Here is a 14,263-nt window from a genome sequence, read left to right on the forward strand (position 1 = left end):
CACCTTTATTTAACCAGGTAGGCCAGTTGAGAACAAGTTCTCATTTACAACTGCGACCTGGCCAAGATAAAGCAAAGCAGTGTGACACAAACAACAACACAGTTACAAATGAGAAACAAACGTACAGTCAATAACACAATAGAAAACTCTATATACAGTGTGTGCAATTGTAGTAAGATTAGGGAGGTAAGGCAATAAATAGGCCATAGTGGCGAAATAATTACAATTTAGAAATTAAACACTGGAGTGATAGATGTGCAGAAGATGAATGTGCAAGTAGAAATACTGTGGTGCAAACGAGCAAAAAAATAAATAGCAATATGGGGATGAGGTAGTTGGGTGGGCTATTTACAGATGGGCTACGTACAGGTGCAATGATCGGTAAGCTGCTCTGACAGCTGATGCTTAAAGCTAGTGAGGGAGATAGGAGTCTCCAGCTTCAGTGATTTTTGCAATTCGTTCCAGTCATTGGCAGCAGAGAACTGGAAGGAAAGGCGGCCAAAGCAGGAGTTGGCTTTGGGGGTGAACAGTGAAATATACCTGCTGGAGCACGTGCTATGGGTGGGTGCTGCCATGGTGACCATTGAGCTGAGATAAGGCGGGCTTTATCTAGCAAAGACTTATAGATGACCTGGAGCCAGTGAGTTCGGCGACAAATTTGAAGCGAGGGGCAGCCAACGAGAGCATACAGGTCGCAGTGATGGGTAGTATATGGGGCTTTGGTGACAAAACGGATGGCACTGTGATAGACCGCATCCAATTTGCTGAGTAGAGTGTTGGAGGCTATTTTGTAAATGACATCGCCGAAGTCAAGGATCGGTCATTTTTACGAGAGTATGTTTGGAAGCATGAGTGAAGGATGCTTTGTTGCGAAATAGGAAGGCGATTCTAGATTTCATTTTGGATTGGAGATGCTTTTTGTGAGGCTGGAAGGGGAGTTTACAGTCTAACCAGACACCTAGGTATTTGTAGTTGTCCACATATTCTAACACGGAACCCAAATCGGCTGCGCGCGTGCGCCATCGTGCATAAATGTATTTTGTCCACCCACACCAAACGTGATCATGACACACAGATTGAAATATCAAAACAAACTCTGAACCAATTACATTAATTTGGGGACAGGTCAAAAAGCATTAAACATTTATGGCAATTTAGCTAGCTAGCTCGCACTTGCTAGCTAATTTGTCCCATTTAGCTAGCTTGCTGTTGCTAGCTAATTTGTCCTGGGATATAAACATTGAGTTGTTATTTTACCTGAAATGCACAAGGTCCTCTACTCCGACAATTAATCCACACATAAAATGGTCAACCGAATCGTTTCTAGTCATCTCTCCTCCTTCCAGGCTTTTTCTTCTCTGGACTTTATATTGCGATTGGCAACTATCATAAATTAGGTGCATTACCGCCACTGACCTCGTTCGTCTTTCAGTCACCCACGTAGGTATAACCAATGAGGAGATAGCACGTGGGTATCTGCTTCTATAAACCAATGAGGAGATGGGAGAGGCGGGACTTGCAGCACAATTTGCATCACAAATAGAACTGACTTGTATTTTATCCCTTGGCAACGCAGACGCTCGTTGGCGCGCGCGAGCAGTGTGGGTGCAATAATTGAATAATATAGATCTTTAAATTTATTTTGCAACGCTCGAGTACGCGACGTAAGCGGTGTAGTCATGGTATAAGTCAGAACTGTCCAGAGTAGTGATGCTAGACGGGCGGGCGGGCGCGGGCAGCGATCGGTTGAAGAGCATGCACTTAGTTTTGCTTAAGAGCAGTTGGAGGCCACGGAAGGAGTGTTGTATGGCATTGAAGCTCGTCTGGAGGTTTGTTAACACAGTGTCCAAAGAAAGGCCAGAAGTATACAGAATGGTGTCGTCTGCGTAGAGGTGGATCAGAGAATCACCAGCAACAAGAGCGACATCATTGATGCATACAGAGCAAAGAGTCGGCCCGAGAATTGAACCATGTGGTACTCACATAGAGACTGCCAGAGGTCCGGACAACAGGCCCTCCGATTTGACACACTGAACTCTATCAGAGAAATAGTTGGTGAACCAGGCGAGGCAGTCATTTGAGAAACCAAGGCTGTTGAGTCTGCCGATAAGAATGCAGTGATTGACAGAGTCGAAAGACTTGGCCAGGTCAATGAATACGGCTGCACAGTATTGTCTTTTATCGATGGCGGCTATGATATCGTTTAGGACCTTGAGCGTGGCTGAGGTGCACCCATGACCAGCTCGGAAACCAGACTGCATAGTGGAAAAGGTACGGGGGGATTCGAAATGGTCGGTGACCTGTTTGTTAACTTGGCTTTCGAAGACTTTAGAAAGGCAGGGTAGGATAGATATAGGTCTGTGACAGTTTGGGTCAAGAGTGTCACCCCCTTTGAAGAGGGGGATGACCGCGGCAGCTTTCCAATCTTTAGGGATCTCAGACAATACGAAAGAGAGGTTGAACAGGCTAGTAATAGGGGTTGCAACAATTGCGGTGGATAATTTTAGAAAGAGAGGGTCTAGATTGTTTAGCCCAGCTGATTTGTAGGGATCCAGATTTTGCAGCTCTTTCAGAACATCAGCCATCTGGATTTGGGTGAAGGAGAAATGGGGGAGGCTTGGGCAAGTTGCTGTGGGGGGGTGCAGAGCTGTTGACCGGGGTAGGGGTAGCCAGGTGGAAAGCATGGCCAGCCGTAGAAAAATGCTTATTGAAATTCTCGATTATCGTAGATTTATCAGAGGTGACAGTGTTTCCTAGCCTCAGTGCAGTGGGCAGCTGGGAGGAGGTGCTCTTATTCTCCATGGACTTTACAGTGTCCCAAAACTTTTTGGAGTTAGTGCTACAGGATGCAAATTTCTGTTTGAAAAAGGTAGCCTTTGCTTTCCTAACTGCCTGTGTATATTGGTTCCTAACTTCCCTGAAAAGTAGCATATTGCGGGAGCTATTCAATGCTAATGCAGTATGCCACAGGATGTTTTTGTGCTGGTCAAAGGCAGTCAGGTCTGGAGTGAACCGAGGGCTATATCTGTTCTTAGTTTTTTTTTTTATTGAATGGGGCATGCTTATTTAAGATGGTGAGGAATGCACTTTTAAAGAATAACCAGGCATCCTCTACTGACGGAATGAGGTCAATATCCTTCCAGGATACCCAGACCAGGTCGATTAGAAAGGCCTGCTCGCTAAAGTGTTCTAGGGAGCATTTGACAGTGATGAGGGGTGGTCATTTGACCACAGACCCATTACGGACGCAGGCAATGAGGCAGTGTTCGCTGAGATCCTGGTTGAAGACAGCAGAGGTGTATTTAGAGGGCAGGTTGGTCAGGATGATATCTATGAGGGTGCCCGTGTTTACGGATTTAGGGTTGTACCTGGTAGGTTCCTTGATAATTTGTGTGAGATTGAGGGCATCTAGTTTAGATTGTAGGACGTCCAGGGTGTTAAGCATATCCCAGTTTAGGTCACCTAACAGTACAAATTCTGAAGATAAATGGGGGACAATTAATTCACATATGGCGTATAGGGCACAGCTGGGGGCTGAGAGGGGTCTATAACAAGTGGCAACAGTGAGAGACTTATTTCTGGAAAGGTGGATTTTTAAAAGTAGAAGCTCGAACTGTTTGGGCACAGACCTGGATAGCATGACAGAACCCTGCAGGCTAACTCCACCCCCTTTGGCAGTTCTATCTTGGCGGAAAATGTAGTTGGGGATGGAATTTGGGGAATTTTTGGTGGCCTACCTAAGCCAGGATTCAGACACGGCTAGGACATCCGGGTTGTGCTAAAGCAGTGAATAAAACAAAACTTGGGAGGAGGCTTCGGACGTTAACATGCATGAAACCAAGGCTTTTACGGTTACAGAAGTCAACAAATGATAGTGCCTGGGGAATAGGAGTGGAACTAGGGGCTACAGGGCCTGGGTTAACCTCTACATCACCAGAGGAACAGAGGAGGAGTAGGATAAGGGTACGGCTAAAGGAACTGGTCATCTAGTGCGTTGGGGAAAGAGAATAAAAGGAGAAGATTTCTGGGCGTGGTAGAATAGATGCAAGGCATAATGTACAGACAAGGGTATGGTAGGATGTGAGTACAGTGGAGGTAAACCTAGGTGTTGAGTGACGATGAGAGAGGTTTCGTCTCTGGAGGGACAAGTTAAGCCAGGTGAGTTCATTTTGAGTGGGACTGAAGGCTCTACAGTGAAATAAAACAGTAAAAAAGGATAAGTTCATTAGACTTAACTGCATCTCAGATTGCAGCCCAAATAAATGCTTCACAGAGTTTAACTAACAGACATCTCAACATCAACTGTTCAGAGGAGACTGCATGAATCAGGCCTTCATGGTCGAATTGCTGCAAAGAAACCACTTCTAAAGGACACCAATAAGAACAAGAGACTTGTTTGGGCCAAGAAACACGAGCAATGGACATTAGATCAATGGACATCTGTCCTTTGGACTGATGAGTCCAAATTTGAGATTTTTGGTTCCAACCGCTGTGTCTTTGTGAGATGCAGAGTAGGTGAATGGATGATCTCCACATGTGTGGTTCCCACTGTGAACCATGGAGGAGGAGTGATGATGTGGGGGTACTTTGCTGGTGACACTGTCTGTGATTTTATTTAGAATTCAAGGCACACTTAACCAGCATGGCTACCAAAGCATTCTGCAGCTATACGCCATCCCATCTGGTTTGCGCTTAGTGAAACTATAATTTGTTTTTCAACAGAACAATGACCCAACACACCTCCAGTCTGTGTAAGGGCTATTTGACCAAGAAGGAGAGTAATGGTGCTGCATCAGATTACCTGGCCTCCACAATCACCCAACCTCAACCCAATTGAAATGGTTTGGGATGAGTTGGATCGCAGAGTGAAGGAAAAGCAGCCAACAAGTGCTCAGCATATGTCGGAACTCCTTCAAGACTGTTGGAAAAGCATTCCAGGTGAAGCTGGTTGAGAGGATGCCAAGAGTGTGCAAAGCTTTCATCAAGGGAAAGGGTGGCTACTTTGAAGAATATAAAATATGTTTTAATTTGTTTAACACATTTTTGGTTACTACATGATTCCATATGTGTTATTTCATAGTTTTGATGTCTTCACTATTATTCTACAATGTACAAAATAGTACAAATAAAGAAAAACCCTTGAATGAGTAGCTGTGTCCAAACTTTTGACTGGTACTGTATATGTTCCAGATATTATGCAGCCCTGTAAAATGGGCTTACGTGTCTTACTTCATTATAATTTTTTCTGCAAAGGTATCACAGTATAATCACCGTCATCCATTTTACATAAGGTGTTTGTATGTCTTCCAATCAATGATAAATGTTGTTTTCAACCCTATTTTACAAAAGGTGTTTGTTTATGTACATCATGTTTTGTTTTCAAAACCATTATGAATCAATGGTAATTTTTAGTATGGCACTTCTCTCTCTACTGCTTCTGAACATGTTTCATCCCTTAGGTCTTCATCAGCGAAAGCACATAGGATGGTAGATTGCAGTGTGCAGTCTCCAGCACCTTCCTAAAACGCTGAATTTGTGTATGTACAATCACTGTTTTCCTATACATTTTTCCTTCTACCAAAGCTGACCTGTAGTTTCTTGCTGGACTGTCCCAGTGAGCGGTCCACAGCCCTGCAGCTGCTCTCCAGCTGCACTCTGTGTTGAACCTGCTGCTCCAGCTCTGCCCTGACCTTCCCCAGCTGGGCCCGGGTCTCCTCCTCGTCCACCTGCCTGCTCTGCTCAGTCTCCTGCTCCAGGCCAGCCTCCATGCCCTGGATACGGGTCAGGTACTCCCCCAGCCGGGCTTCGCACTCCCGCACCCGTCCAATCAGCTCCTGGAGCTGCTCTCTCAGCTGCCGCTCGCTCTCCTGCTCGATCTGCAGCTCGTTCAGCCAGAACTCCTCCTCGGACATCTCCACCTCGTTCCTCCGCAGCTGCTGCTCCAGACGTGCCAGCTCCTCCTCCAGCACGCCGACGTCCTCCTGACCCTCAACGCACATGCCAATATCACCGCTCTCCCAGCCGTGTAGCTCTACCTCACAGCCCTGCAGCCGGCTCTCCAGTAGCTGGAGCTTGTCCTTCTGCAGCTGGACCAGGCGCACCAGCTCCCGGGCTGGACTGAGGGGCACAGACACCACCCCCCTGCCCTGGTTCAGTGCTCTCTGTTGCTGCTTGGCCTCGGCATCTCTGCCCTTCCCAAAAATATCCCTCAAGCCCTTGGCCCCAGCCGTGAAGGTGAGGGACTTACGCTTGGGCTCCCGACGCTTGAGCGAGCGGTCATTGGCCGACGGGTGCAGCTTGGCCAGAGGAGGCAGGCTCTGGCGGTAGAGGCCGCGCTCGGGCACACGGGATGAGCCGTCGGAGTTGGGACGTTCGCTGAGGGAAGGGCCGGTGCGCTGGAGAACCAGCTGCACGTCGCTGGCATACTGGCCCCACATGTTGAGGGACACCACAGGGTTTTCATGCGGGGCCAAGTGACGTTCCGTCTCCCGCCATCTCTCGATCAACGTGTACCTGCCAGTACGCCCTGCAAAAAGAGTGAAATAATGATTTGATCAGATTAATTAATTGGAGCATTACTAAGTAATTGGGCTTAGATAACCAGTAGTCACACGGCAACGTTGTTTGCTATTTCTTGCCACATACCAGCCGGTGACCAGTTACATACAGACCAGTAGCTAGACTACACTCTGCAGTAGCAGCAGATTACAGACATCATCTACCATTGACTTTGTCATTGTTATTCCCTCCTGCATTCAGAAACACAGCCCCAACCCTAATCTGAACTCTGTACCTCCGCTAAGAATAGGGAAACTCTATGGAAGAACCATTCACAATTACCCCACTTGCTTTCAGACCCAGTTTATTGGGTGGGCACTGTGCAGAGTTTTCAGAGTAATGGGTTGTTTTTTCTAGGAAGAACCCAACAGGGATTTCTCTATTCAAATATAGGAGCAGTTGTTCAGTTCCCATTCATGCTAGGATTGGAGTAAGGCTCAATAAAATTCCTTGACCCAAATCTGTGTGTGTGTGTGTTCTGCTACAGTTAAGAGCACAAGCCACAGTCTTTCCCCTCTCAACAGCAGAACCCCTATGAAAGGAACACAGTCACTACAGTTGAATCTGGCTGAAGGCCTTTCACATCAAAGTACCCTGGGCCAGACAAAAGACTGAACACATACAAAAGAGGACCATAACTCCTGTACTGTTGATGAAAAGTCACAGCATTTAGCTGTTAGTCCTACAATCATGCACTTACTGTGCATGGATCACAATCGAATAGCATGTACAAATCCAATGGATTCATTTAACCCTTACATTTAACCCTTGCCAGTATGAACTGAAAACAGTATGAAATGACAGCAGTATGAAATGAAAACAGTATGAGCTGACAGCAGGGTATTGTCGGGCTGAGCCATACTCATGGCTGTACAGAACATCTCCATAATGCAAAAGAGGTGAACCTTTAAAAGTGGCTCCATGCTGGTTCTACAGCTATTTCTCCCTAGAAGCGGTGGGAACAGACAGCTTCTTTCAATCTTATTTTGTTGCCTCTACATGTGGGCTGAGGTAATAGCTTCTCATACATAAATGCGGTATCATTATGGGAACACAATCCAGTCATCATGTAGTTCTCCTCAGCAAGCATCTCAATGACATCTATGAATCATCCCACCACAGCTCATCTTGATTCTCTCAATCTCTGTTCACTCCCAGTCAACTCTCATCTTAATTCTCACAATCTCTGTTCACTCCCAGTCAACACTCATTTTGATTCTCACAATCTCTGTTTACTCCCAGGTCAACGCTCATCTTGATTCTCTGTTCACTCCCAGTCAACTCTAATCTTGGTGCACTCCACCATCTTTAGCATCTCTCAGAAACGGACTGTCAAATATGCTGCATGCACTGTGGATGCGTGTCCTGCAAAAGGATCCATTCGCACACGGAGTGTGGTAAGGCTTAAAGGGGTACAGTAGTTCACTTTAGTTTAATCTTACTTTCAATTTATCCCTTGAACTATCACTTTAATAAAAAAGAAAATTTTGGGGGGGGGGGGGGATTGGACAATATTGCAGGATGGATTGACTCACCAATGGCCTGGGCCAGGGCAATGACCACCTCCTGGCACGTGGTGAGCTCTGTGACGCCACATACGATCCGCTGCACTCCATCCACCCACACTTTCAGCTCCATGGCTCTCATTGAGGGGGTGTCGTCATTCCTCCTCCACACAAAGGGGGCGCTACACAGGATCTCTCCAGCAGTCTATAGAACAGAGAGACTGTCAAATGCTGGGTTTACTATATTGCTCTGTGAGTTTACTGTATTCCAAAATGCACACACACAAACACTGAAATACAGAGACTCACAAACAATGCTAAATTATCCATCTTGCTCAGTAGGCCTAGCTTAAAAATGTACACATCAGAGGTTCTGGGAAATTGCAACTTTCTTGTGACTACCAGTGAGATGAGACAGCAAAGAAGATGCCAGTTCATTGATGCGAATTAAACCACTCAACATCGCCCGTATCGCTATCAAAACGGGGGGGGGGGGGGGGCAGAAACCTTGCTCTCGTGTCTTATTGCTTTGTCATATTCCTCTCCCATTACTGCTACAGTCAACATTGGCAGCCATAGAGTTCCATAGAATCAGAGCATTGCATTTCCAAGCTGATGCAGGTTACATGGATAGAAAAAGGCTTATAAATGAAAACTGCACACTCTCAACAATTAGAAATCTGTTGCTGCACTACATGCACTTAAAAGCTACTTTAGGAGTCCCTCTGTAGCTACTACCAAGGACGAAGGAGAAACTTCAGCAGAAGTTCAGTTACAGTTTCTGGTTTTGAGGTACACATTTAATCATTGGAATAATCGGTTTAATGCAGTGTCTGACAGTCTGTCTCGAAGGCCCTATCTGACGATGGCGGTTCTATTTGGTAATGCCTACGGGAAAGCTTTCTCTGGTCGCTTGCATGAGGAACCCTTTAAACTGCTGACACAATCACCTTAGCTGAAAGGCAATCATTACAGACCTGGCAAGGCATCGGGCAGACGCAACAGTGCAGATCTGAACCGCCAGCCTCCCGGGCCAGGGAAACACAGATGCCCGGAGTTTAAGCGTAATTTTTTATCCCTCTCACGGAACGGCCCTCCGTTTTCCTGTTTCGTCCCATTATCCACTTTCTGATCCTTAACTCCCTAATGACACGTGAGGCGGCAACAGCTCCCTTGCCTCTTTAAGCATCTTCATCACACCTGCTGCCAACCTCACAACAATTCCCTGTCACGTTCCCTCTGGTTCGACACCATCCTGCCGCGGGTATCCCTCCGAGACGCCTCTGGTTACTGAGGCCTTCCCTGACTGAGCTAGCTGTTCAGGGGCACCACGCTATGTATACAGGCCTTTGGACTCCCGGAGGCAGTGTTGTGTTGCACTGGGAACTGGCAGAGTGATTTGTAACTATAGACAGTTACTGCAGAATCTCCAGGCCAGAGCCGCCTGGTAACTGGCTGTAAATAGGGCCATTCCCATGCTGCACACAGCCCAGGGGTAGGAGAGAGAGGTGCAGGCTGCCAGGTGTTAAGTGTTCACATGGAAATTGTATTTTGGGTGGCAGAGGAGGTAAGGATATGGGATTATATGATACAATGTAGAAGTATGGTGTTTTTCCAATCTAATAAATTCCATTCCTCAAGCATTTGATAAGATCATAAAAATACCCTTTGTGGAATACTGAGAAATATGGATTGGGGTATAGAATCTTTAACCACAGGACCTCTGAAGGCAGGGGCTGGGTGTCAGACTGAGGAGCTCCCTGTGAGATTCTCTCTCCATCCTCAACATCTGTCACGTGTTAAGTATAACTGAAACCACCCTTCTTCGACTGAGAGCCTCGATGGAAAAAGAAGCTTGACTACTAAGGATGAAATTATTTCACAAGGGTGAAATTGTGGTGTACATATTGGGCAGGGGAAGTAGACGGGGGTCCGGGGTGTCCTCCCAAAAATGCAAAACAAAGAGCAAATGTATCCAACAAATGTGTAGTCACAAGCTTGATGTAGTCATTGTGTGCTATGAATATGGGAACAAATACATCACTTTCTACTACTTTAACACACAAGTGAATTTGTCGCAATACTTTTGCTCCCCTAAAATGGGACTACGTACAAAAAGTGCTGTAATTTCTAAACGGTTCACCCGATATGGATTAAAATACTCTCAAATTAAAGCTGACAGTCTGCACATATGGAATTCCATAAGTGTTATTTCATAGTTTTGATGTCTTCACTATTATTCTACAATGTAGAAAATAGTACAAATAAACCCTTGAATGAGTAGGTGTCCAAACTTTTGACTGGTGCTGTATATTTTTTTATATGCTCTGATTCTATAGGATTGGCTGGCTGCCAATATTGACTGTTGCAGTAATGGGAGAGGAATATGACAAAGAAATTAGATACTAGAGCAGAGTTTCTCAGACTCGGTCCTGGGGCCCCATCTGGGTGCATATTTTGGTCTCCTTTGGCAGCACCCGTACACAGGGACTACAAAATGTATGAATTTGCATTTAGATCATAGTTATTTCTTCAATGCTAAAGTATTTGTTTGGGGTGAATATCAACAGTCATGGTTCTTTGGTGAATCATGTATAAATGTCATCTGACTCAGAAAACTCTTCAAAGTGGCTTTGTAGAAAACATCTGTCTTTCATCAGAATATTGATGTAACTTTGGATGCCTAATGCCTTAATAGATGTTATTGAACAATGTGAAATACATAATCAATTATCATCAACGTATCAAAATACGCTGTAATGATGACACAACATTGCTAATCAACTACAGTACTATACTGTTACTGTCTTAATGCCAATTGACACTCAATCATAGTTCTGACCCGAGTTGAACAAACAAAGACTACATACACACAATATTGTGTGTTCCTAATTACCAAGAGGACATGGTATGGACACATCTATGAGAATATTTGTGCTGAAGTTATTCGCCCCTCCATCGTAAGATTATCACTTAGTACTGGGTATTAGGCAACCTGATGCAAGCACTGCCTCAGAATTGGCAGTGGAGAAACTTGAGCCCTTGAGCGTCATTTAGCCTACTTACAGTGTTTGAATACTACACAGACTAATTAGTATAGCTACATGCATAAAACATTTGATAGTGTGTTTACCTTAATACCTCAATTCTGGTGGTACCACTACCAAATTCACTTTCAGTCAGGAGTGGGAAATCTGGACTTTTCTTCAGTACAGACCTACCTTGACCATAACTAAATCATGGCGCCAGTCTAAAGGGCAAGAGATTGTGAAGCACGATGAGCACATGGCTGAAGCCTGCTTTCCCTGACAGCTGAGGGGCTACTGTATCTACAGTTTACCCAGGAAGGGTGGCCGTCTGGCCTGGCCTCCACTGAAAACCTGGAGCTAAACTTAGGGTTCCCTTTAGCCTGGCCCTCTATTCAACATGCATTCTCTCCGTGCCTTGAAGACGGGGGGAGGGGAAGGACTCTACTGCACAGTAAGATCACAGAAGAGTGAAAGGTCGGCAGTTTTGCAAAGATTCGCAGGAGAGAAAACGTAAGAATAGAAGTGGCTGTGGTTGAGCCACATAATAAATTGTTATTTGATATCATGATGTTGCCTGTTATTAAGTTTAGTTATTTATTTAGTAAATAGGAAATCCAAATACTATACTAATCCATTAAAAGTACAGTTGATAAAATAAACAGATATTATTCCAGATTTTCCACTGGTAAAACCAAAGAGGAACCTGAGTGATAGACCAATGCACTACGGCGAGAACTTTAAAGCGTCCAAGGATGTGTTCACAGACGGGGGGGTTGTTCTAACAAGTGGTACACAAACAAAGAAGCATGCTGACGAGGGGACCGCCCACATTGGAAGCGCTGGCATGACTGGATGCAAACAATATCTCGCCATGGCAACTAGCCCCTGGATTTGTAAGGCCCCAACAACGCTGACCGGATTGGTTGGCTCAGCCCTGCGAAAGAACAAACACTCACTGGCAATTAGGAAATAATCCATGTTTTTCTGTCACTTCACATTTTTTCTACAATATGGTCAGAGTGGAGTGGACTAGACTATGGATAAGCATAAACTCTCTTTATCAAAGCTAGAGGTAACAGAGTTCCTCTGTGCAGGTTTTGTCTGGTTAAAATGAGTTTTTTAAACAATACAGGAGGGGAAAAGTGGTGCAGCGGATGACATTGAACATAATGACATCATTCAGCATTTTTACTCCATGTCAGCAATTGATGACCGTCACAGTTACATACTCATCACGCACACACACACACACACACACACACACACACACACACACACACACACACACACACACACACACACACACACACACACACACACACACACACACACACACACACACACACACACACACACACACACACACTTGCAGAATCATAGACAAAAACACAGCCACAGCAACGGACAATAAAAACAAAGCTACATTTTCTGGGCTGGCTTGGTGGGGTCTTGGTGTGAGTCTGATCCCCTAGAGGATATAGTTTGTAAGGGGCCGAACAGAGCCCTCTTGAAGCTAGAATCCGCAGTTGAAACAAAGTGTCACACCGCCTCGGTTTTGGTAAAAAGCTGAGGGATGGGCCTGGACGAATGTAACCACCCTCAAATTCATAGGGTTATGGATGCAAGGACTGACCACCCATGTTATAAACATTATAGTTTTAACCATGTTGAGGCTATACAGTGTTTGTTTACATTGGAGCAAAAAAGTGTATATCTTTGGTTATGATGGGGTAGGACAATTGAACTAAGCTCATGAGGCACTTCTAAGTTATATTCTTCAGGGATCAATGGGTGTCTTCAGAAAGATTTCATATCCCTTGACTTATTCCACATTTTGTTCTTACAGCCGGAATTTAAAATGGATAGATATAGATAATAGATTTTTTTCTCACCCATCTAAACACAGTTTCCTATAATGACAAAGTAAAAACATGTTTTCAGAAATGTTTGCAAATGTATTGACTATGAAATAAAGAAATATAAAATTTACACAAGTATCAATACATGTTAGAATCACCGTTAGAAGTGATTACAGCAGTGAATCTTTCTGAGGAAGTCTATAAGAGCATTGCACACCTGGATTGTACAACATTTGCAATTTTGTTATCCTGACAAACTCCCTTGTCCTTAACGATTACAAGCAACCCATAACATGATGCAGCCACCACTATGCTTGAAAATATGGAAAGTGGTTGTATTGGATTTACCCCAAACATAACACTTTGTATTCAGGACATAAAGTTAATTGCAGTATTACATTTACTGCCTTTTTTCCAAACAGGATGCATGTTTTGGAATATTTCCTTCTTTTCAATGTCAATTAAGTTAGTATTGTGGACAGTGGCATGTATTCATGAATGCCAAGGGAAGCCAGGATTCCCCCCAAAAATGTACCTATAAAAAAACAAATGAATTTATCTTTTGCCTCTCTGTGTTTCATACTTTTTCTACAATTCGCAAGAGTCTAAATGCATCTCACCAGAGAAAGGATCCGAGCGAGCGAAACAGCGCCCCTCTGCCTGTGTAGGCCATCTGTCTGATGCTGTCTGGTCAAAAATAGTATGACATTGTTGCCGCCGTAGCGTTGAATGCAAGGGAAGCCAGCGAGCATTTGGCCTCCCTTGATAGAAGAAAAGTATAAAATAATAGCCAATCAGCGTTGCGCTAAACTGAGTGAGCTCAAATATGAATGGTCCTGGCGCACCAAAAAAAAAAAGAGTGTGAAGGGAAGCCAGTTTGGATTTGACTTCACGCCTACACTCTTAGAAAAGAAAGGTGTTATCTAGAACCAAAAAGCATTCTTCGGCTGTCCCCATAGGAGAACCCTTTGAAGAGCCCCTTTTGGGTCCAGGTATAACCATTTTTGTTCCAGGTAGAACCCTTTTGGGTTCCACATAGAACCTTTTCCACAGAGGGTGGAAAAGGGTTCTATGTGGAGGAGTGCATCACATCGAGAGAAATTCGTGATTGACAGAAACAACTTGAATTGTTGCATCTTGTGTCGTTTTCCTGAATTAGTCATGGATGGAGGTAGGAATTTGGACTTGTGGTTTTACTTAATTCTCCATAATGGCCAATAATGGCGATTCTGATCCAACCATAAATGTATACATTGTGCCCCTGGACTGAGAGGATGGAAGTTCAATATGTAGATAGATGTAGAAGGCTAAT

At 44.6% G+C, this 14,263-nt stretch overlaps 1 protein-coding gene across 2 annotated transcripts in view; it reads right to left on the reverse strand.

Annotated features, from left to right (window-relative positions):
* The window catches only part of LOC106609522 (ras association domain-containing protein 8), a 30,731-nt gene that overhangs the window by 5,383 nt on the left and 11,085 nt on the right, over positions 1-14,263 (reverse strand). Inside the window, exons 2-3 of one of the 2 annotated variants that reach the window (XM_014208440.3) lie at positions 8,094-8,268; positions 5,589-6,526 (exon numbers count right to left, since the gene is read on the reverse strand). In XM_014208440.3, the coding sequence (XP_014063915.1) occupies positions 5,589-6,526; positions 8,094-8,205 (1,050 nt within the window). In that variant the 5' untranslated portion in view covers positions 8,206-8,268. Of the gene's footprint in view, positions 1-5,588; positions 6,527-8,093; positions 8,285-14,263 lie in introns of both variants that reach the window. The other variant, XM_014208439.3, reaches the window with a different exon arrangement.

Source organism: Salmo salar, chromosome 07 (genome assembly GCF_965601325.2).
Source record: "Salmo salar chromosome 07, fSalSal1, whole genome shotgun sequence".
NCBI classification, from domain to species: Eukaryota; Metazoa; Chordata; class Actinopteri; order Salmoniformes; family Salmonidae; genus Salmo; species Salmo salar.